Genomic DNA, 25496 nt, shown 5'->3' with positions numbered 1-25496 from the left:
TCATGCCTTGAGATGTCATTCTAACAAGAAATATATATTTTTTTATAAGCACTATACAAATAAAGCAAAAGTTGCTTACTTGTAAATAGGTGTCCCAAGGACAGCAGGATAAAGTAAGTTTGCTTACAGTAGACAGCATTTTCCATAGATAGGATGATTTACTCATGCTGTCTGGGTGACATCCTCCGGGCGTCTCGGCGCAGATCCATCTCTCAAAGCTTGCAGAGTTTTCCAGCTCTGCGCCCGCGCAGTCCTTCCCACGCATAATCTGTGAGTGTCTTCAGTTGATGATTAAACTCCTCTATGCAGAGCAAAGTAACTCGGCTGTCCGGGGAGAAAGGCAGGTTTGCATGGCTAAATTATCCTATGGAACCACCATTTATGGTGAGCAAATCTGCTTTTTCCATTGATAAGCAGACTTTAGACATTCTGTCTGGGAATCCCAAGTTAAGGGCTGCTTATGTGAAAAAACATAGCTAATTTGATTTGAAATGCAATACTCTTTCCTGCAACCCAAGTTTCCTGTGGACAGCCCTTAAGTTCTTTCGACGTGGCGCAAAACTGCAGATCCCAGTGCACTGTCAGTCACTGATTGTTGGTAAAGACAATAGTGGGATATGAAAGTATAAGTTGATGACCACATGGCTACTTTACAAAATGTCCTGAATTGGAACATTATATAGGTGTGCCAGTGAAGTCGCCATCACTCTGACTTGATGTGCCATAACTGTGTTAGGTAGTTTGTTTGAATGAGATGCATAACAGAACTGAATACAATGAGTTATCCAATTTGATAATGTCCTTTTTGTCACTGCTTTTCCCAGTTCATTTGGGTTAAAAGACAAAGTCGAGACGTATGTCTAATCTCCCAAATTCTTTTCTTGAAATAGGCCAAGGCCCTCTTACAGACTAATATGTGGAGTACTTTTTCCCTTTCATTTTCGTGATTTAGGGAAAAATATGGGCAGAGAAATAGTCTCATTTAAATGAAACGCTGATAATATCTTTGGCAAGGACAGATGTGCATTCAGTAAGACCTTGTTATGTGGAATTGCAAGTATGGGGAATAGTTTACTAAAGCCTAAAGTTCACTCACTCTTCTTGCAGAGGTTACCGCAACAAGGAAGAGTCCTTTCCATGTTAGGTACTTCATGGATGCCAACTCCAAAGGCTCAAAAGGAGGGTGAATCAGACTTTAAGACAATGTTTTTTGTCCAATGGAACCGAAAGCTTCTGTATTGATGGGCAAAGACATAGCAGGCCCTTCATAAAGCATGACAGAGAGACTATATGGAGGGACCCTCCCTTGATGCCAATATTGCGCTTAAGTGGACTTGTATGGATGTTGTCACTAATCCAGAGCTGGAAAGCGCATGTAGATATTCTAGCAAGTATTTAGGGAAGAAGTGAAAGGGTCAATCCCTTGTGCGAGACACCATTCTGAATGTTTTTTCCATTTGAAAGCATTTTTTCTTGTTGAAGGCTTCCTAGCCACTAATACCTCAATTTAAAATGGGAGGTGGAAATATTCTAGGATCGACCATTCAGTCTCCATGCTGTCAGTTGGAGGGAGGAGTGCATAAGATAAAGGGGTATCCCATTCTCTTGTGTTAGCAGCTTTTTGCTGTCCCCCAGGAATACTAGTACATGATTGGAGAGTTGTACTAGATAGGCATACCAAGCTGTCTTGGCCACGCCACAATAATAAGTATCATGTTCAATCTGTTATACATTTCTGTACCGTTCAAGCTGTTAAGAGAATCTGTAGGTATGCATACAGGAGGCTGGTTGACCAAGGGATCAGGAAAGCGTCCTGGGATATCCATCTGCTGGGAAGAATGGAGCAAAAACATATCCAGGTTTGTGTTGTGCTCTGATGTGAACAGATCTATGCAAGGAAGTCCCCAGGGTTTGGAAAGATCATCCACTACCCTGTGGTTCAGGGACCATTCATGTGGATTAAAGATTCTGCTTCCATGTTTGTCAGTCCCGGTAAGTAAGCAGCTTGTAGGGTGAGTGTGTCTTTCTGCCCATTCCCAAATCCATAACCACTTCCCTGCACAGAGCTCTGGAACTGGGCCCTCTTGTTTATATAAAACATTGCTACTTGATTGTCTGTGTGAATCACACACTTCCCTTGAAATGTTGATGCGACCGTATGCATTGCATTTCAACACGTTTATTTGAAAACTGCACTCTGTTGGTGTCCATAGGCCTTGTGTTTTCAAGTGAAGTAGATGAGCTCCCCGACCTTTTGTTGAGGCGTCAGTTGTATCACTGATGAGGCGGATTTCTCAAAGATGCTCCTCCTGTCATGATTGAGGGAGTCAGCCACCAAGATATGTCCCTTTTCATGGAGGCTGTGATGTGAATCCTCCAACATGGGCTGCCTGTGCCGATTCCATTGTGATTTCAAACCCAGTTGGTACTTGCCTCATATGTAGATGGGTATGAGGAACCACGTGTATTGCCGCTGCCATGTGACCAAACACCACCAGAACCCGGCGTACTGGCACTTGAGACTGCTATTGAAGAAACAGGCATAGTGAATAGACTGAGCTCTGTCAGGCAGAAACGCCCTGCATAAGGGCATATGAATCTTTACTCCTATGAGCTGAAGAGTTTGGCAAGGATTGAGATGCGACTTTTTGCTAGTTATAAGAAATCCCAGGCTTTCTAGGCATCAAATTGTCTTGATTAGGTGATCCCTTAGGGTTTGTGGATTCAGAGAGACAATGAGCCAATTGTCGAGATAAGAGGAAGATTCGGATTCCCATCTCCATAAGTGAGCTACAACCACTGCAAGACACTTTGTGAAGACTTTCTGTGCAGAAGAGTGTCCAAATGGGAGAATTTTGTATTGGTAATGCTGATTGCCCACTCGGAAGCAAAGGTAGTGCTAAGAGGAACTGTGGATGGGTGTGTGAGTATAATCATCCTTCAGGTCCAGAACACATCCAATCATTGGGTTGAAGAAAGTTGAATTTTAGGGAAGTCCTTTTCAATTTTTGATATATTTGCCTGATTTTAGACCTGCTTCTCTCAAAGACCCCCAGTCTTTTTTGGAATGAGGAAGCATTGGGAGTAGAAGACCTCGTTGACCTGAGAGCATGGGAGACTGCAAATCGCTCAATGTGGCAAAGCCTGCGCTTCCTGCTGTAACAAGGGGATCTGGGAGGGGACCCATGTGGGCACCACTAGATGAGGCATCTGTGGAAGTTGATTGAAGTCTAGTCTGTAACCTTGAAAGATGATACTCAGACCCAGTGATCTGATGTGACTGTGGACCAGGCTTGGGTGGGGGGGGGAAGGTTAGTCTGCCCCCAACATGCAAGGGGGGGCTGTAGCTGAGTATGTCTCAAAAACCCTGTTGTGGTTTTGCAGATTTTGAAGCCTTTGATCTCTTTGCTGGCCCCTTTGTTGAGGCTGCTGATAGGATGGCACCCTGTAAGGCTGATATTGTTGCTGGGCCTCCTTTGTAAAAGGTTCTTTTATATGGGGAAAAATATTTCCTGGTGGTAGTTTGGTGATCCCCAGGAGAAGTTAGTGATCGTACTGCCACATTTTGTTCTTTTGTCTGAGAGAGAGACTCACTCTCAGCCTCTCTCCGAAGAGGTTGTCTCCCCTGCAAGGCAAGTCTGCCAGCTTGTCATGGACATCTTCACGAATTGCGCTGGCTCACAACTAAGCTACCCTTCTCACAGCAATGGAAACCGCAGAGTGCAGCAGCGTCAAAGGCTTCATAGGAGACATCAGACCCTCCTCTAGGTCAATTAAGGGCTGAGGTGTTTGTTGATCATCCCCTTTGCACGTCGACACAAAGGATTTCAAGTTCTGGACGCGCTCAGAGATAGTGTGCTGCTGGATACATGCTGGATTGGTGCTGCTGGATACATGCATTAAGCATGGATCCTTGAAAAGCTTTGCATTCAGAGTCATCGAATACCTTATTGTCTTTCCCGGGGGGTGGGGTGGGGATTGTTCAAATATAGACTTTTTTTCTTTGACTTCTTTATGGCTGATTAGACCACTACATAGGCATGTGGGATTTGAATCATGCCATAGTGAGCCAACTTCTGCATCCTGAATTTAAGATCCAACTTCCTTGATACTGTAACAGTAGTGCGAGGGGGACTCCCAGGCTCTATCCATGACCGATTCCAACAGCGTATTTTCATTCTAGGATCAGGAATTTTGCGAATCTGAACCTTTAGAAGGGAGCCAAATTTGTTCACAAATTTGAAGTGCGAGGTCTTCAGGCAGCAAAGAAAGCTCCAGGGGCTCCTCTAGCTGGTCTAAGAAAATGCCTGTGGAGCTCCCTGGTGAGGTTGGTGATGATCCTTGAAGCTGCTCATCTGGCTGAGGGGAAAGAGAGAACGCGTGTAAAGCTCTGGACAGACCTCTTCCTCCCTAGGAGATGGGGGATACTCCGGAGTGTGATCCCCTTCACATAGGCTGGGTGAATGAGGTGGCTGAGAAAGGTGCTCCATAGGGAGATTCACGAAAAGATATTTCAGAATGGAGGTAATTTAATACATTGTATGTGAAGCTGATATAGCTGGAGCTGCTGGACATCTTCCTCCCATTTGAGATACTCCTCTCAAAGCTTATCAGGAGATGGAAGTGAGGTTTACGACCTCAACCTCATGATGGGGGTATTACCACCAATAGTATGCTTGCGTCCAGGACCCTAGCTCTGAATAATGGAGGTTCCTTCACCAGGAACCTGGGCCTCTTCTGCAATGATTTCTGAAGAGTAAGACAGTGATGGCATTTATGAGCCCTGGATAAGTTCCTAGAGGAAAAATCCATAAACTATTAATTATTAAGCAATAGTAGCTTGAGATTTGTTTGGGTACTTTCCAAGTACTTGTGACTTGGATTGGCCACTGTTGAAACAGGATACTGGGTTTGATGGACCCTTGGTCTGACCCAGTATGACAATTATGTTCTTATAGGGAAAGACCTGCATGGACTGTTGATTGGGACAATTTAGAGGAGGCAAATGAAGATACTTGAACTGGAGAGTACTCTCTCTCCTCCAGGTCTGAGAGCTAAAGATCTTCATGTGGTCTTGGTGACAGGGATGCTTCCTTTCTAGGTGGAACCTACTTTGTGACAGTCAGATATGCTGGCTTTGCCACCTTTACCAAGTGTTCAGTTCGGGTCATATGCTTCAATGCAGCATAGAGAGGCTTTCATTGATTTGCTGTTGAATGGTGCACTGATGCACCTTGCTGGTGCTTCCTGGGGTGTCTGTGTGTCGTTGCCATCACAATGTGTTGATGGTTGTTTTTATGGTCTTGATGCGGTCTTCTCGTGTCGTCTGACGTGCTGTGTTGCATCGACTTCTCCCTTGTTGACTGCAACACTTCATATTGTGTCGAACAGTTTTTGCCTTTTTCTGCAGTGGTAGCATGCCGGGACTTTTCTTCATCTGAATACCATTAGGCATGGATGATGATCACCTTACCAGGTCCGGATGAGATTTATCCCATAGATGAATACGTGGAGTGGCTTTCGTGCGCAAGTGAGGGCACATAGTTACTGTTCAACAATTCCTCTGAGCTTTGAAATTTTGGCAGCTGTTTGGCACTGGGCACGAGGGGACATCCAGCCAGACCCTACAGGCTGCTTAATCATGTTTGAGACTGAGGCACAGGTAACAGTAATTATGGCAGAATTTAAATCCAGGCATTTTCGGCATAATACTAACAATAGCACTTAAAAATGCTTTTGAGGGCTTCACAAGTGAAGGAGAAAAAATTTGAGGGGGAAAAAAAAATAGATGTGCCGCACTGCCGTGAGCAAGGAAAATAAATAAAATAAATAAATAAATCAACTGAGGACACTTGCAGAATGTACACAGGAAGGACCACACAGCAGAAAACTCTGCAAGCTTGGAGAGACAGTTCCACCCCATGACACCTGGATGAGGTCACCCAGACAGCATGGCTAAATAAGCCTGCTTTATCAATAAAAACTAAGGTCCTTATAGAAGGGCATCATCCAACAGAGTCCAGCCACTGAAAATTACTATAAAGTTCTTAGAAGCTTTGACATGCTCCAAAGAGCATGTGTGTGCTTTTCCACATGGCCTCATCACTTCGTAATATAGCTAAGACTGCACAAATGATCCAACTCCAATGGGAGGCCAGTAAGTTCTGTGAGGACAACCAAATTTGCAGATGACAAAATTGTTGAGTCATTACAACTGCAACAGATTGTGAAGAATTGCAGAAGGACTTTGAGGGACTAGGCAACTTAATTGCAGATGCAATTTAATGTCAACAAGTGCAAAGTAATGCACACAGAGAAAAATAATCCCAACTGCAGGTACATGATGCTGGGTTCTGTGTTAGGAGTCACAGCCCAAGAAAAGTACTTCAGAATCCTTGTGGACAATACCTTGAAATTTTTCCCTTAATGTGCGGTAGCGGTCAAAAAAGCAAACAATTAAAAAAAATTATTTGGAAAGCAATAGAGAACAAAATAGTATTATGCCTTTGTGGTCACACCATGCATCTATACACCTTGAGTACTGCATGCAGTTAATCACCAAATTTAAAAAAAAATAAATACAGCAGACAGAAAAGGTATAAAAGAAAGGGAACACATGATAAATGGGATGAAAAAGCTCCCTTATGCAGAAAGGCAAACAGACTAGGGTTCTTTAGCTTGGAAAAGCGAAAACCAGAGGAGATACGATTGAGATTTATAAACTCATGAGTCGGGTGAAATGGGTAAATAGCACTAGGACTAGCAACTGGCAGATTTAAAATAAATCTTAGGAAGTATATTTTCACTTGGCACACAATCAAGCTATGGAATCTGTTGCCAGAGGCACCTAACATAGGGCTCAAAAGAGAATTGAACAAGCTCCTGAAAGAAAGGTCTATAAATAGCTATTAGCCAGGTAGACTTGGGAAAGCCAGCACTTATCCCTGGTAGTGAGGTACAAGAAACAAAATCAACTATTTGGGATCTGCTGGATACTTGGGGTCCAGACTGGCCACTGTTGGAGCGAGGATGCTGGGCTTGAAGTACCTTGGTCTGACATACATCCCCTGCTGTTTTCTAACACCCATTACAGAAAAGCAACTTTTGCTTTCTTCAAGGACAACCAGGATGTAACAGTCCTCATAGGTTGAGAACCCTCCCCTAACGAAAAAAAAGAGGAAAATAAAACTAGAAACCCCACTACCACCAACATGAACACTGGCAACTGGCAAAATTATTTTTCGTGACAATGAGTCAGTTTTGCTATTTTGTTTTGTAGGGAGAAGCCTGGATGGATTCTAAACCTTAACTAGACTCCATAAGACAGACTGACCAAATCTACTGTTGCATTGGGAGCCTTTTTAAACAGTAATGGAATGTGAATGTGTGGGTGGAGCTTCATTTCACAGCCTTGCAAATCTCTTCCATGGAAGCTAATCTCAAGTAGGCCATTGACACCACCGTGGCTCTAGTACTATGAGCCTTCGACATGCTCATCCAGAGTCTGACCTGCCCGCGCAAACAAAGATCCAATTCACTATCTGATCAGAAATGGTGCATTTGATCCCAAAAAAACCCCTTTGAATTGCTATAGCCAAAGGAAACAAACAAAGCTGGGTGGACTTTAAGGACTTCAGTCCATTCCAGATAGTAGGCTAAGGCTCTTTTGCAATCCAAACTGTGGAAGGATTGTTCACGATTGTGGATATGTGGCCTGGTGACAGACTGCTTAAGGTGGTAGTCTGAAACTAATGTAGACAAGAACTTGGGATGCGTGCAGAGAACTACCCTATTATGAAACAAACCTTAGTATAAGTGGGTAAGTCACTAGGGCCTGGAGCTCACTGACTGCATGATAAAGTGAAAAAAAAATACAAAATTAGGCACTTTAGCTCATAAGAGTTTTATGCCTCAAAGGGAGTTTTTCATCAACTGGATAAGAAAAGTATCAAGGTCCCAAGACACAGCAGAAGACCTGATGGAAGGCTACAACTGAAGCAAGCCCTGCATGAAATCTGACAACTAAAGGCTGTACAGAGATGGGTTTATCTTCTACATGGTGGTGATCAGCACCACTTGCAATTTTGTGATTTTAACTTTTTTTTTTTTTTCATCATCGCTGTTTTACATTGCTTTGTATTTTATGGAAAGAATTTATAAATGCAAATGAAACATGAACCCTACAGATCTCAGACACAGAAGGTATTCATGACAGTTTGTATGTGGAGCAGGAGACAGGTTCCAAGGCCTTTCCCTCACAGCAGAAAGGAAACCTTCTCCATTTGAAACCATATTGTTTCCTTATGGAATCCTTTGTAGGTGCCAGAAGAATCCAAAAGATATCCTCAGATAAAGAATTTAAACCTGTAACATTTGCTGGTTGCTGGACTGTGGAACAGTCCAGCAACCAGCTGCACATGCTATGGGACACCACGCTCCTCTCTTCACGGCCTGGACGCCACTGCTGTTGCATGCGCCCATAGGCATAGGTGTGCGCACAGAACTTTATAGGCAGTGTGGCATGAATTGTCTTTGTGTCTATGGCAGGCCCTCAACCATTTAAAACCCAGCTGCACCCCTGGATCTTTGCCTTAGCAACAAGTCCTCCTACCTTGCAATGCATGTTGCTGGCTTCCTATGCCTCTTTGTCCTGTTGTCTTGCCTTGTTCTGGTCCTCAGTGTTTTGTCTTGCCTTGTCTGACTTTGCCTGATTCCCGGTTCTGATCCCTGCTTGGATACGGACTATTCTTCTGGATTGCTGCCTGCCCTTGGCCTGGACACTGTCTGCTCGCTGCCAGCCCTGAGCATTGCCCGAATCTAGACCGTTCCTTACATGACTTTTGCCTAAGCCCTGCAGGCTCCTGGAACACAAGGGCTCAACTTGTGAGGAACAGGGCTAGTATAGGTGAAGCTCCAGCTCCAGTCCCAGTAAGAGCAAGTCCACCAGCTGTCAGCACAGGCCTAGCGGGTTCTTCTGCTAGGACGCATGAACCACGCCACAGCACAAGAGCTCACATCTGTGACAAAACCACTTAGTTGTATCCTTTATGTCGTTTATTGAATTTAGTAATAAAATAATTGAATGCTACCTTCAACATCCAGGCTCTAAGGGTTGATGCAATGTTCCTTGATCCTGAGCGATTCCCCAATCTGTTTGATTCTCTGATAGACAACTCCCAGAGCAGAGGAAACCATATTTGCGTCAGTCAACAGGGGGCTATGATGTTCATGGTTCTCTGGTTTCAGTTTTAGCAAGGTTTTTTTCCACTAGAGTAATTGGAGGATAAGTGTACAGAAGACCATCTAACCAACCTAGGGAAAGGCATCTGAAGCTAGTTTACCTCAAGTCCTTCTGGAGCAGAAGTTAAGGACCATTCTATTCAAAGGAGATGCAAACAGATCTACCATGGGGGTTCCCCACTTGTAGAATACCTGATTTGGTGTACTTTAAGCTGAACTTGGTGCAACTAAGGCAGGGGTCGGGAACCCATGGCTCGCGAGCCAGATATGGCTCTTTTGATGGCTGCATCTGGCTCGCAGACAAATCTAAATCAGTGTGTCGCCACACTTTCCAGTCCCCCACTGACCCAGCCCTCCTCCGCCCGGTCTTATAATGCTGTCAGCCTGGGCGGAACGCTGCAGAATAGCTGGAGTCGGCGGCATCGGCATGCTCTCTTCTTCCAGCCCCCCGCGTGGCCCGGAAGAGGAAGCGGCAGAATAGCTGGAGTCAGCGGCACCGGCATGTTTTCTTCCCGCCCCTCCCCGTGACCCGGAAGTGGAAGTGGTAAGCATCGGGTGCGTGCGCGGGAAGAAGAGAGCACGCTAGTGTGGTCAGCGTCGGTCCGACGAAAAGAAGACTGTGCAGCGCGGCTTGAAACGGTCTCATAGAACGGGTTCTAGCTGGTGGCGGGTAGGATTTCTTCGGGTGGAAGAATGACTTAAGAGTCCTTTCGGAAGGGCTGTTTTGCAGAATACTCAGAAGGCATCAGAGAGAGCTGTCTTAGGGTCTCATGATGGTCCTTGAGTTCCACCACAGTTTGTTGAATCTGCTAGCCAAACAGATTATCTCCTACACAAGGCAGGTCGGATAATCTGTCTTGTACTTCAGGGCGAAGGTCGGAAGACTTGAGCCAGGCCCATCGTCTTGCCGAGATAGCAGCTGCAGATACCCTGGTGTCGAAGATATCGTAAGATGATCTGATCTCATGCTTGCCTGCCTCAAAACCCTTGTTTACTAGGGTTTGGAGTTGATCTTGAAATTGCTGAGGCATGGAGTCTGAAGTCTTGTATCTGCTCAAATAAGACCCTGTTGTATTGGGTCATATAGAGCTGATAAGAGGCAATTCTGGAGATGAGCATTGATCCCTGGAAAACACGGCAACCAATGACATCTAGAAATTTCTGTTCCTTGCCTGGAGGAAAGTGAGGTTTTGATCTCCTTGCTCTTTTCTGGGCAGATTCTACAATCACAGATTGGTGATCCAATTGAGGTTTGTGAAAGCCTGGAGCTGACTGTACGAGATAGGTAGTGTCAGCTTTCCTGTTGACTGGAGCAATAGAGCCAGGATATGATAGAAATGTTTAAAATCATGAGAGGTCTAGAACAGGTAGATGTGAATCGGTTATTTACTCTTTCGGATAGTAGAAAGACTAGGGGGCACTCCATGAAGTTAGCATGGGGCACATTTAAAACTAAAAATCGGAGAAAGTTCTTTTTTACTCAATGCACAATTAAACTCTGGAATTTGTTGCCAGAGGATGTGGTTAGTGCAGTTAGTATATCTGTGTTTAAAAAAGGATTGGATAAGTTCTTGGAGGAGAAGTCCATTACCTGCTATTAAGTTCACTTAGAGAATAGCCACTGCCATTAGCAATGGTAACATGGAATAGACTTAGTTTTTGGGTACTTGCCAGGTTTGGCCACTGTTGGAAACAGGAAGCTGGGCTTGATGGACCCTTGGTCTGACCCAGTATGGCATGTTCTTATGTTCCCAGTTCTTTGAGGAGATCCAGAAGAACCTGGTGGAAAGGGATGGAGGTTATTTCCTTGGGAGCATCCAGGAATTGTAGCAACTCCATCATTTGATACCTATCGTCCTGTTCAGTCTGTAATTAGAAGGAAACCAATTCAGACATCTCCTTCACAAAATTTATAAAGGAAAGTTCCTCTGGAGGAGAATGCTTTCTGCTTTCAGTAGGTGAAGGTGGTGAAGGCAAATCATTGGTGTCTGGTGAAGAATCATCAGTCCAGGTATCATAGGGATCAGCACCTGCTCCTCTAGGAACTAGAGGAGGACGGGGTGGTAGGATCCCTGAAGGTCCTGGTCTAGGTTCCGAAGGAATAACTTGAGGCACTGACTGACGGATCGGCGGCATTGATGGCAGAGGCAATCGGCAGAACTCCCGATGAAGGGATGCGGAACTGTGTTTCTCCTCCCAATGACAAAGTAAGCGGGGAGAGCACCGGAGCCATAGGTGACCCAGGGTCCATCGGTGGAAAAGCGGCCATGAGTGCTTCCATCCTCAAGAGCAGCGGTGCCAACGCTGCTGGAATCAGGTCGGTTCTGCAATCAGTACTGGTGTCCGAGGAACTTGAAGTTGATGCATCGCCTTGTCGATGGCCTCCTGAACCATCCGGTCCAGTTCTTCTCGGAAACCTGGAGCAAGCAGCCCGGCTCCGGAACAGAAGGAGGCAGAGGCATAGCCAGAGGGACCACAGTTAAAGGCGGAGTCGCAGCTCCCGATACCCTGTCGGGTGAGGGTTGCCTCGGTGACCCAGTTGCCGAAAAGGTTGGTGCCTTTTCTGGACGGGGTTGCTTCGACGGCGGCTTGGACGATGGCGAGGTCGATGATTTTGCTCCCTCGATGGCCAGAGACTTTTGATGCCAGTGGCGATGTTCATCTCTACGATTCACATGATCCTGAGGGGGGAGTAGAGGGTGCTTAAAGGCCGCGAAGTCGTCGATGCCGGACGGTCACCGTCCGGAGGTCGATACTGGCGTAAAGTTGACGGTGCCGGTTCTGACGACGTCTATGCTTGAGCACAGAAGAGAAGTTCCATCTTCTCCATTCTGGCCTTGTGACTTTTGGTGTCATTAGGGCACATTTGGTGCAGGTTAGGACATTGTGCTCACATCCGAGACATATTACACAGACTTTGTGGAGGTCTATGATGGACATGGTGCAATTACAGTCCGGGCACCGGCAGAACCCTGACGCCATGGCCATGAAAAAATATTGAGCTGCAGTACGGTCGACGGCCAGTAGGCCGTGAGGGCCAAACTAGACTGTAATAGACTGAAAACGGGTAAAAAAACACTTACCGGGGTACCGTGGCTTGAAAAAGTTGAAGGAGGGACCCCTGTGGGGTAAATTAAATTTTAGTAATTCTGTGAGGAAAATTCCTGTCAGGAATCTCTGCAGAGCTCTTTAACCGCGTGGCTACTGCTGCGTGGAAAAAAGAAGACTGAAGGGGTACCCTGCTGGCTGCAGGGTTAGTGCCATGCCCAAGTTCTGGAAACTTTGACAAAAATGTTCCATGATTGGGCTCCATCCTGTGATGTCACCCATATGTGAGGACTACCATCCTGCTTGTCCTGTGAGAAACAAATGATTTGGTTCAGTCCCCCAGTTCGATGTAAACCGATCTGATATGGTTTTTTAACCATGAAGGTCGGTATAGAAAAGTGTTAAATAAATAAATAAATACTAGGGCTGTCAGGCAGGTATAACCAAGTCAATACACTTGATATCAGGCAGGAAGGAAAGGAAGACCTCCCTTTAGATTGGTGAGAGCATTCTTTTCTGTGCATACTAACTGGGCAGAAGGGCTCTGAAAGAAGAAAAACGTGGGATAAAATTAAGTTAGAATAAGACAAAAGATGGAGCAAGTCAAATTGCTACACAATGAGAGCCTTAATATTCTTGGATACTTTATGCTTCCTCCCCATAAAACATCTCTTGTAGTGAGCTCAGAATGATTGCTCTGCTTTAACATGCAAGGGCAAGAGTAGCTTAGGGTTAGAGCAGTGGACTGTACAAGGAAGCCAAGGTTCGAATCCTACTTCTTCCACTGATGCTCTTTTGACTGTGGGCATGTTATTTTACTTAGGGTCTGGTTTACTAAGGCTTTTCTTCCATTATATGTCAATGGGAAAAATGCTTAGTAAATCAGGGCCTTAGATTGTAATCCTTCTGCGGCAGGTGATAAGTGGAGTGCCTCAAGGATCGGTTCTGTTTAATATTTTTGTGGTGGGATTAGAAGGTAAAAAGTTTTTCTTTTTGTAGATGAGACCAAGATCTGCAACAGAATGGACACACGTGAAGGAGTACAAAGAATGAGAAGTGATCTAGGAAAGCTGAAGGGGTGTTGAAGATTTAGCAGCTGATATTCAATGCCATGAAATGCAGAGACATCCATCTGGGGTATGGCAGTCCAAAGGAATTGTATGTGTTGAGGGCGAGAGACTGATGTGCACGAACTGGGAGGGAAGACACCTTGGGGTGATAGTATGATCTCCTGAAGGCAGCGAAGCAATGTGACAGTGTGGTGACTAAGGCCAGAGAGATGCAGACTGCTTTGAAAGCAACCTAACTAGCAGGAAGAAGGTGGTGATAATGCCCCTGTACAAAATCTTGGTGAGGCCTCGCCTAGAATACTTTGTTCAGTTCTGGATGCCTCATCTCAAAAAGGGTAAGGACAGAATGGAAGCGGTCCAGCAAAAGGAGGCCAAAATGGTGTGGGGTCTGTATGAAAAGCCATATGAGATGAGACTGAAGGACCTTAAAATGTATACCTTGGAAGAAAGAAGAAACAGAGGAGGAGTTGCCGTCTTTCAGTTACTTTAAAGGAATTAATGCACAAAAATCAAATCTCTTCCGATGGAAAGGAAGCTGTAAAACTAGGGTCTCAATATGAAACTCCAAGGGGGAAGACACAAACTATCAGAAATATTTCTTCATAGAAAAAGGTGGTAGATGCATGTAAAGACCCTCCTGAACGAGATGAACAAAATGAGCATGGTAATTTAATTCAAAAAGGCATGGGTCAAAGAGGAGCCTTGTCTAGAGATGGGAAATTGAAAAATCCCTTTTTTTTTTTTTTTTTTTAATTACACCTAAAAATTTATATTACTGCTTGGGGGTAACCTACATGGAGTGGCAGCTGCTATCACCCTCATTTAAACAAAAAATGGCTGGGCAGACTAGATGGACATTTTTGGCCTATCGTCTGACAATGTTACTATACTCTCAACTGTATGTGAATGTAACTCACCTCAAGCTTGGGTTTGGAAAGATGAATAACCACATCTAAAATACAAATCTATAAAAGGTGGCAGGGGAAGATCAGTTCAGCATTTGTTGCAATAAGCAATGAATGATTAAGAGCACTCAATTCCAAATGGTATCCTTCCTGAGAATTTCAAATTTGAAAAATGGAAGAAAATCATGCTGAAGAACAGATTATCAGCACTTTACCAATTATTGGTGTTAATTTCTGTTGTGCATATAACCTTTCTAAAGCCCTTGTCAGATGCACATGTACACTATCCCTAGCCACTTACCATACTTGAGCTCACAGATCTGATTATCTTTCTTCTTCAGTTTCTCACAGATTTTTTCCACAGGGATGTGGTGACTCAGTGGCTTAGACACCTCATTGGTGATTTTGGTGGCTGCATCACTAGTTGCCCCTATGTAATAGCACTGAAAGGAAAAAAAAAATAGAAAAAAAGCAAATTTGTGTGTCTACAGAAATAAAGGCTACACTAATGTTGAAGCAAGGTCTCTGATAAAGATGTAAGTATCAAGGCTGGAGATGAGATGAATTACTTGGATATCACAGCAGGATACACATCCACAAAATTATCTGGATCAAACGTGTACTTTTGTCCCACTCAAAGAACTTTCCCATTCTGTGTCCTATCAATACCAAATTTTCAGGACTAATCAGGGATAACCTGAGGATTATAAAAGGATTTTTTTTTTTAACCATAAATAGATGTATGCAACTGTCATCCCATAAAAACTTTTTCTTCCAGACTACACCAAAAAATATTTAAAGATATGATCCTTGTGGGTACCCTAAAAAAAAATTTCAAAGGGAACCATGCATTCCATTAATATGAACACAATGTTATGCAACCTAATGATAGTTTTCCATCTTTTGCACACCATATTACAATTGACGGCATTTTTTTAGATCCACATTCAATGAATACATGCACACAAACTGTCCCCGACCCCCCCAAATATCTTATTGGTTTTGCATCCAATTCACACCAAATTTTCATTAATGTTGAGTGTATATTTGGGGGATCCTTGTATTTCACAAAAATGCACAAAACTGAGCCACCTAATTTTTTTTTTTGCTTTTATACATGTGATTTATAGACAACTTTTTCAAAATACTGTAGCCCCAGAAGACTCGCAATCTAAGTTTGTACCTGACGCAATGGAGAGTGAAGTGACTTGCCCAAGGTCACTACTGCAGCGGAATTGAACCCCGACTTACCTGGGTCACAGGCCATGCACTAACCTGTAGATAAGAATCAAGACAAGGGGATTTTTCTGGAGATCCACAAAGTTTGTGCACAATTATGCCACCCAATAAGTTTTTGGTTTTGTATCCGACCCAAAACAACATTTTCAGGACATGTTAAGGTATCGGAGGGTAATGGAGGTATTTTTTTTTGGGAATCCACATATTCCATGAACATATGCATATAATTTATTTTGGTTTTGCATTTTCAGGAGATACTGTGGAGGGTCCCAAGAGGAATATAACCAGTATTTTTCTCCGAGAACATGTAGGATAAGATGGCAGTTCTCACATGAGGATGACATCATCCAATGGAGCCCAGCACAGAAAATGTCAATGTCTCTAGAATTTGTGCCTCACTGAGCAGGCCCATCATGCTATTATGCAATGTATTTCGGTTTTCTTGCCTCATTTGCCTGCTTCTGGGTCTTCAGGTTTTTGCTAGATTCGCAGGATCATTTGTTGGAGTCTTGCGGTTTTGTTCCTTGTAGTTTCCCTAGGTAAGGTTTTTTTTGTTCATTTTTCTAAGTTTTGTTCCTTCCTATACACTGTACTGTGGTGGTGCACTGTGTGCCCACCAGCCAAGTTACCACCACCATCGAGTTTGCTTCCCTTTTGTTTCATCCAAACATCTAGTGGGTTCCAGCAATGCCTCCAGTATGCAAGAACTAAGTCTATCACAAATCCCTATGATATATATATCCTGTGTATGGAGGCATTACATGATATCCAAAAGTTGTGGCAAATGTGCAACCATGACCCCAAAAGGACACTGGTCCTGACGAACTCATGGAAAAGCATTTTGGGCACCATTGACAAAGGACCTCTGCGCTGAATTGATAGAGGAAGCATCAGTTCCCTTTGTTCCGCCAGCAGACTGGGAACTGGAGACAGGCCTTTGTCTGATTCTTCCCAATCAAAGACATCAGGTTCCACCTCTGACACTGGCATTGAGGAGATCTATGCAGAGTATCACGGGAAGCCAGAGTAGCATCAGCATTGGTCTCCATTGGTGCCCAAAACTAGAAGAGTGGATGGTCCAGCACATGCAGAGAACTTCCTCAAGCAGTACCAAAGCAAGGAGGTGAATTCATCTTCTAAGGTGGCCAGGGACTTGTGACAGTTTCCACCAGTCCAAGCGTCTACTACCAATCCACCTCTTTATTCTAGAGAGGATAAAGTCACCCCTTCTGCCTCCCAGTCAATGTTGGCATTGGATGTCTTAGAGGAGGAGTTGGGTAGAAAGATCCAAAAGGTCTTGATGCTGCAGCATCGAAGACACTGACTATCCCTCAAGCTTCTGCTCGATTCCTTATGGGTGCTCAGTAGCAAGGCACTTGCATCTGTGCTGGATGTAATGCGGATGACCGGAGAGGTACTGGGGTTTAAGCACTGACAAGTCCCACCACCAGCAGACTGGGGTGAGTCGCACTTTAAGTACTCTTGGGGGCTTAACTAGGACTCCACAGACTACCAATCTGTGGTAGTCAAATCTGCTTACAGATGGGTGACATCAGATGGAGCCCTATCATGGAATACTTTTGTCAAAAGTTTCTAGAACTGACTGGCCTGTGCATGCTCAGCATGCCACCAACCCTGTGGCCACACAGGGTCCCCCTTCAGTCTCATTTTATAGCAAAAGTATGAGTGAAAAATAAAACAAAAGCAAACCCAATTCTGCAGGGTGGCGGGCAGCTTTTGTGAGGACTAACATCTTGCTGTCCTGGGAGAACACCTGTTACAGGTAAGCAACTCTGTTTTCTCCCAGGACAAGCAGGATGGTAGTCCTCACAGAAGGGAGAATAGCAAGCTGCTCCCAGAATACCCTGGGCCAACAGACACCTAATAACGTGCAACAAGCACAACAGGGGTGCTGTTGGCAACAGGGCAGCCTGAACACCAGACGGGGCCCTAGGAGGAAGAGTTGGGTTGTTACACTGGAAGCAGATTACGGAGGACAGACTGGCCAAAGACACTGTCCTGTCGACCATTCTTATCCATACAGTAATGGGCTGCGAAAGTGATAAGGGAACTCTACGTCGCGGTCTTGCAGATTTCAGAAATACAGACTGCCCGGAAGTGTGCCACTGACACTGCCATGGCCCTCACTGAGTGAGCTTTTACTCGGCCCTCTGGCGGAAGGCCTGCTTGCTGGTAGCAGAAAGTAATACCATCTGCCAACCAATTAGAGGGTCTGCTCGCCCACCACAATGCCTAGTCTATTCTTGTTGAAGGAGACTGCCTGTGGAATGTGGTGTGCTCTAAATAAAAGGCGAGAGCACGCTTGCAGTCCAAGGTATGCAGAACCTGCTCACCTAGGTGTGAGTGTGGCCTTGGGGAAAAAAGTGGGGAACACAATGGACTGATTTAAGTGGAAGTCAGTCACTACCTTAGGCAGGAACTTGGGGTGAGTGTGCAGTACCACTAGGTCATGGAAGAACCTCGTGGATAGGTTACTAGGGCCTGCAGCTCACTGACTCTGCGAGCAGAAGTAACCACCACAAGGAAGAGTACTTTCCAAATGAGGTGCTTTAACTCACAGAAGTGTAGGGACTCAAACGGAGGCCGCATGAGCCAAGTCAACACTATGTTGAGGTCCCATGCCACAACAGGAGGGCGTAGCGGAGGCTTTAGTTATAGTAAGCCTCTCATGAAGCGCTTCACTAGGGGTTGCACCGAGATTGGGATATCACCCACCCCTCTGTGGTATGCGCTAATCGCATTCAGATGTATCCAAATTGAGCTGTCTGTAGACTGGACTCCAAAAGGCACCATAGGCTGTCCAAAATTGTCGGTGTGGGGCAAGAGAAGGGTCAAGGCCTTCTTGCGTGCACCAGGAGAACATAAGAACATGTCATACTGGGTCAGACCAAGGGTCCATCAAGCCCAGCATCCGGTTTCCAACAGTGGCTAATCCAGGCCATAAGAACCTGGCAAGTACCCAAAAACTAAGCCTATTCCATGCTACTGTAAGAACTTATCTAATCCTTTTTTAAACACACAGCTATACTTACTGCACTAATCACATCCTCTGGCAACAAAGTCCAGAGTTTAAGTGTGTGTTGATTGAAAAAAACTTTCTCCGATTAGTTTTAAAATGTGCCACATGCTAACTTCATGGAGTGCTAACTTCAAGAGTAAATAACTGATTCACAATAACCCATTCTAGACCTCATGATTTTTAAACACCTCTATCATATCCCCCCCCCCCCCAGCCGTCTTTTCCACTTCGCCCGATATGACTGCTGCGTGGAAGGCTTTCGTGAAACTACTAGGACCTGCGAGACATTGGCCGATAGCCTGATACTCCAGCCCAACAACCTTTCAACATCTAGGCTGTCAAGCACAGGGACCGAAGGTTCGGGTGGTATAACCTGCCCTGATCCTGCATGATGAGGTCGGGCGAGGTGCCCAGGCGAATGGGTTCCTGGATGGAGAGGTCGCAAAGGATGGGGAACCAGACCTGACTCGCCCAACGCGGGGCTATGAGGATCATGGAGCCTCGGTCCTGCTGTAGCTTCACGAGAGTCTTGGTTAACGGAATCGGAGGGTACGCATCTTACAGACCCACACTCCAGGAGTGGGTGAAGGCATCCATGGGTGGTGTCCTTCGGTCCCCTGTAGGGAGCAGAATTGGGCCACATTGTGGTTCTGCAAGGACACAGATCAACGTCCGGCTGACTACACTGGCGGAAGATCCTGGTCGCTACACAGGGATTCAGGGACCACTCGTGAGGCTGGAATGTCTGGCTGAGGCAGTCCGCCTCTACATTGTGTTCCTGCCAGATAGGTGGCTCACAGGAGCCGAATTCTGCACCGCCTCTTGGCAGAGAAGGTAAGAGCCTGTGTCCCCCTATTTGTTCAGATACCACATGGTTACATGGTTGTCCTCGTGGATCAGGATGACTTTGTTGGACAGGCAATCCTGGAGTGCAGAGGAGGGCATATTACATGGCCCGTAGTTCCAGAAGTTGATCTGGTAGGTTGCCTCTGCTCTCGACTGCATCCCTTGTGTGTGCAGGTCATTGACATGGGTGCCCCAGCCTAGGTTGGAGGAATCGGTGGTTAAAGTTATTTGAGCAGCCAGAGGCTGAAAAGGAAGCCCTTTGTTCAAGTTGGATTTCTGCATCCACCAGGCGAGAGAGAGCTGGAGTAGTGTGGTTATGTGGACCCGTGCTGAGAGTTTCTGAGAGGCTTGGCACCACTGAGATCTCAGGGTCCACTGCATGACTCATGGCTAGGTGGGCCATTGGCGTGACGTGGACAGACGATACCATGTGTCCTAGCAACCTGAGGAGCAGGTGGGCAGTGGTATTCTGCTGGCATCGGATGGAGGCAGCCAGGTTGGCCAGGGTGGCTACGCGTTCATTGGGAAGGAACGCCTTGGCCAAAGTAGTGTCCAGGTCTGCCCCGATGAATGACAGTTTTTGAGACAGAGTCGTGGGATTTCGGGTAGATGACCAGGAAACCCAGTGACTGAAGGAGTTGTAAGGTCAAGTGGAGGGAGTGAAGGGCTCTCTCCTTGGACAAGCTTTTGATGAGCCAATCGTCCAGATATGGGAATACATGTACGTCATTCTGGCACAACTGTGCTCCGACAATGGCCAGGCACTTTGTGAATATCTGGGGCACGGAGGTGAGCCCGAAGGGGAGAACCCTGTACTAGAAGTGAAAGTGACCCACGATGAACTGCAGATATTTGCGATGAGGTGGGAAAATTGCAATATGTGCGTAAGCGTCCTGTAGATCCAGAGAGCAGAGCCATTCCCCCTGCTGCAGTAGCAGGAGTTGGGTGCCCAAGGACACCATTCTGAACCGCTCTCTGCACAGGAACCTGTTTAAGGCTCGAAGGTCGAGGATGGGACTGAGGCCACCTGTCTTTTTTAGGATGAGAAAAATAGCGTGAGTAGAACCCTTGGCCTCGCTGGGCCAGGGGAACTGGTTTCCACAGCTCAGGACTGTAGCAGGGCCGAGAGCTCTAACTTGAAGGTTGCTGTATGATCATCCAGACTCTGAAACCAATTCCTGGCAAAGCAGCAAAGACCATCTCAGACAAGTGGGTTGGCCTCTGCTCTCTGGATGTGAGTCAAAACCCCGCTGCAGGGCTAGGCTGGGGAGCTGGCTGTGCCCTGGGTGCCCTTTGTTGGCGAAGATGGCATCTTTGGGAGGGCCGAGCTGAACAAGTACGGGATGCTGGGGGATCGTATCTCCGTGGCTTGTAGAATTGTTTACTGGTGTCCCTACGTGGACCTCGACGGGTCCCTGAAGGGGCATCAGTGGTAGTGGACAGCTGACGCAGGGTGTTGTGGTGATCCTCGAGTTGGGCCACTGCGTCACAGAGTTTGTCCCCAACAGGTTTCTCTCCTATACAGGGGAGGTCCGCTAATTTCTCTTGTACCTCTGGGCGAAGGTCTGAGGTCTTAAGCCAGGCCCAGCATCTGATGCTAATGCCTGCTACTGAGATTGAGGCAGTTTCAAAGGCATCATAAGCCACCCTCACCTTGGGCTTTCTGGCCTCTAGCCCCTTTTGGAGGATGGAGTCCAGGCCCTCCTGAAACTGCTGTGGTAGGGTTTCTGAGAGCTCCTGGTCTTGTTTCCAGAGGTTTCAATTGTATTGGTTTGATTTCCCTTGTAAAATATCTTGTACATATAGTTCATAACTATTATAAAACCTGTGTTTTCTGTATTTTTTTTTTTTTAAATACCTTTATCTCTAATTTTATAGCTACTGTTCTAGGAATTGCCCTGCCTACCATTTTGTTTCCTGTAAGTCTTCCAGTTATACCTTTTTAATTCAAATTTTATAGTTAATGTTCCATGTAAAGGCTCTGCCTACCTGTTTTGAGTTTCATTGTACACCGATACGATGTGCAAACTGTTGTCTGTATATAAAAAATGTTAAATAAATAAATAAAATATAGAGCTGGTATGACGCTATGTGAGCAACCAGCATAGAACCCTGGAAAACTTGTCGACCAAGGGCGCCTAGGGCTTTTTGGTCTTTTCCCGGAGGAGCAGAGGAATGAGGGCGGGTCCTCTTGGCCTTATGGGCAGACTATCACTACTGACTGGTGGGGCAACTGGCTTTTTTGGAAACCTAGGGCCTGTTGCACTAGGTAAGTGGCATTGGTCATTTTATTGACCGGAAGCACAGTACCCAGATGTTCCCAGAGATGGTGCAGGAGGTCGAGAAGAACCTCATGGACTGGGATAGCCATGACCTCTTTTGGAGCAGCCACAAAATCGTAGGACCTCCAAAACATTTTGTGGCAGGCATCTTCCTCTGTTGCAAGTTGGAAGGGTATTGTCTCCGCCATCTCCCTGACAAAGCTAGCAAAGGAGAGGTCTTCTGGGGAGAAGGCTCTGAAAGAAGTTACTGTGGTTGGCTGGGCACCGAAGGTCCCACTGATACGAGCTGCGCCAGCAGAGCACTGAGCAGGACGTCCAGTATATCCAGAAGGGGTGCCAACATGGATGGTGCCGGTTCCAATGCTGGTATGACTGAAAGCCCTGAAGGGCGTTTAGCACTGCCTGTTGGACCATGTGGTCAAACTCCTCTCAGAACAAGGGTGCGGAGAGAACAGACCCTGGAGGAGGCAGGCAGGATAGGTGTCACCGGAGCGTCCACAGGGGTCTGTGGGGGCTCCTCTCCCTGGGGCCAATCCGGAGAAGGCTTGGTCGAGGCCAATGCCACTCTGGTGTCTGTGCTGGCAGCAGACTGAGATGCGCATCTGTGCCGGTGTCTATGCTTCCCACGGTGCTCGGCCCTGTTTTTCTCCGGTGCCGAGGATGACTATGTGGAAGCCTTGAAATGGGTCGATGCTGGTGGTCGGTCTCCTGCTCCTTGGTCCTCCTGGCAGGGCTTCGACAGATAGGGTCCCGAGTCAGATGGACCCCCTTGACCCGATGCACCCGGCACCGGAGTCGATGGAGCAGATTGCTTGGGCCCACACAAGTGCTCCATCTTCTCCAGACAGGCGTGCCAGCCTTTGGGGGGGGGGGGGGGGTCATCTGGGCACAGCTTGGACATCAACGGACATCATGGGAAAGCCAGAGGCACAGGACGCACCCACCATGCGGGTCCATTATGGACATAGGAAGTGCCCCGAGTGCCCACGGACTAAAACCGGTCGCCATGGTAAAAAGAGGCAGCGAGCAGTCGGTGACCATTTGTCACCATGAGGTGAATGACCGGGAACAGACCGCAAAAGCATGAAATGAACTCACCGAACGGAGAAGTCTATGCACGATGGGGGATCCTGGAACGGGGTAAAATGTAAAGATAAGCTTCAAAAATTTTCCGCGAGGAAAAACTCAGAGCTCCAAGAACTGCAAGGCAACTGCTGCGCAGGTAAAAAAAAAAAAAAAAGAGAGAGAGACTGAAGGGGGACCCTGTGTGGCCACAGGGTTGGTGGCATGCTGAGCATGCACAAGCCAGTCAAAGTTCTAGAAACTTTGACAAAAGTATTCCGTGACAGGGCTTCATCTGATGTCAACCATCCATGAGGACTACCATCCTGCTTGTCCTGGGAGAATGCTCACTGCAATCACTTAAAAAAATTCTTTAAGAAAGGCAGGCCCAGCCAAGAGAGGAAGCCTCTATAGAAGGAACCGGTCCTGGAACTCTAATAGGAGCAAAGCCACTGAAGATCCACTCAATGGGAGACAGAGAGGGAGGGATCCATTCCCTGTCAGTCCCTCAAGGTGCTTAAACATCTTGGTGCAGCTCCCATGGAAGTCTCCTCCCCATCGGGATTAGCATTTTCAGGCAGACCTGCTGAAGTGGGCCTCCCATGTTGGTGCAATTTACTTCCAGTTGCTCATGACAAGTGCGACAGCTTCTCTGCACTCCCTTGTGTAGCTTCCTGATGCCACAGAGGAGAGCTTCTTTCTGTGCTCTGCTGGGGGGAGGCCTTTACAGCTGCTAAGAGCACCAGCAGTAAGGATATAAAAGTGAAAGATTTTTGTGCACTCATATTCTGAAATAACATGAATGGTTCTGTACCAGAGGGGGCTCTCTTCTGAGCTGTGTTTCAGCTACCTCTACTCCCCCCCCAATCCCCTTTTTTTTATTACAAAAAAACCCAAACACATTACTGCTCCAGAGAAAAAGAAACACTTATCCTTCTTGTTCTTTAAAAGGGGAACACAGAGTTCCTTACCTGTAACAGGACGTCAGTCCTCTCACATGGGTGATATCAGAACTTTGATCTCAGATTCTAGAGCTTTCACACATGCCCCTACTGAGCATGTACAGCTGAGGTTATCACCCTGCCCCCTAGGCAGAGTCCCTCAGTCCATGATATAGCTAATACACGGAGAAACCAACTTCCAGGGGAGGTGGGTGGGTTTTATGAGGATTGACATCCTGCTGACCTAGAAGAACACCTGTTACAGGTAAGCAACTCTTCCTAACAAGGATGGCAGTCCTCACACATGGGTGATTACCTAGCTACAGGCTGCTCAAAACAGAAAGCACCAACTTTCTCCCATTTGTCTGTGAGGCAGCTGACCCAAAAAAAAAGGTCTAGGCAGGAAGAGTTAGGTTCTACAAAAGTAAACCAAAGAACAGACAGACAAAAATACCCTGATACATTGCAGAGGCACCTAAGGTAGGGGCATGATGAGAATTCCAATGAGAAGCATAGTTTGCATTATGGGACTATTACAGTCAGGGTTTTGAACAGCAAACCCCAAAGACAGCCTACACCCTCTCTTGGATACAGGAAAAGGCCCAGAGAATAAACCAAAAGAAGAACTCTTCTGCAGTCTTTGGCATCATAAGACAACCGAAAAAACAACTTGGGCCAGAAAGCCCTCCAGCAAGAAACTGTGGGCCACTAGCCTCTGAAGGGCAGAATGCATTTACAAAAGCACACCCAATGATTGGCTGACAGGCACAATGGGCAGAAAATCTCAAGCAACACTTGGAAGAAAAAGCAGCAACAGCAGCCAGGTCTGTGGCAGACCTTACCTGCCAAAGTACCAGGCAGATCTGACCACTCAAGACAGACGTCAACAGTGTCAGGGGATGAAAGAATCCCTGAAATGGGAAAGTTAGCCCAAAACACCCATGAGTAGGGAGTTAAGCTAGGGCTGAAGCTCACCATGCTCCACCCTGTCAAGGGTAGGCCTATCCATCCTGTTCACAGGATAGTTCAGGTGAGCAGAGAGGAACTTTGGTCAACTCAGTGAAGTATGAAAAGCTAAAGGCAGTACTGGCCAAAACTTGGCAGAAAAAGAAACAGGGAAAAAGACTGTGTACTGATCCCTGCAGGTATACACTAAGATACACCACAAATGCCCTAGATTTTCTCTCCTCTCCCCCCCCATTCCAACTGGAAGTCGAAAGGAGCAAAGAACACAAGGAAGCAGACTCTGGGAGCTGTAGGGATAAGAAAAAGCTGCTAGGTTGTATTTATCAACCCTTAACAACTCTGTTGATTCCAGTAGGGAATGAGGTAACATGATAGGAACAGCCAAAAGAGTGAACCGCCTGTGGAAGAAACCCACAAAGAGACAGAAAGAAGGGATGCTGCAAGTGCAAACCCTTGTAGAAATAGGATTTCTTTTTCTGACCTGGCAATCCAAAGGTTACCAGGGCAGGGTCGCCACGAGGGAAAAACACACACACACACACACCTGTAAGTATAGTGCCCTCCACTTTTAAAAAGAGCGATGACTGGGACTCATGTAGCAGTACCCCATCTTGCAGATAGCAGCACAAGAGAGAGTGAGCACCACCTGATAGAACTGGCGGCTGCACACTGCCAAAAAGCAATCTAAGAGTGTGAGATGGCAACCTCCTCAGTGTCCCATCGCACCCTAAGGTGCAAAACAGACAAGGAAGCTAATAGCATGATGCAACGATGGTGGTCCTGCTCTCTCTGGAATGGCTGTGCACAGCAAACAAAGAAAATGCTACCCACCAGCACCTGAGGCACTTGAAGGAGCA

At 46.3% G+C, this 25496-nt stretch overlaps 1 protein-coding gene across 3 annotated transcripts in view; it reads right to left on the bottom strand.

Annotated features, from left to right (window-relative positions):
• MANF (mesencephalic astrocyte derived neurotrophic factor) overlaps window positions 1-25496 on the bottom strand; it is a 62785-nt gene that overhangs the window by 5800 nt on the left and 31489 nt on the right. For all 3 annotated transcript variants that reach the window (XM_029599547.1, XM_029599545.1, XM_029599546.1), the window contains exon 3: window positions 14565-14706. In XM_029599547.1, the coding sequence (XP_029455407.1) occupies window positions 14565-14706 (142 nt within the window). The remainder of the gene's footprint in view (window positions 1-14564; window positions 14707-25496) is intronic.

Source organism: Rhinatrema bivittatum, chromosome 4 (assembly GCF_901001135.1).
Source record: "Rhinatrema bivittatum chromosome 4, aRhiBiv1.1, whole genome shotgun sequence".
In the NCBI taxonomy this organism is placed as follows: Eukaryota; Metazoa; Chordata; class Amphibia; order Gymnophiona; family Rhinatrematidae; genus Rhinatrema; species Rhinatrema bivittatum.
Note: the sequence above shows the minus strand (reverse complement) of the source record. Positions and strands in the feature narration are given on the sequence as shown.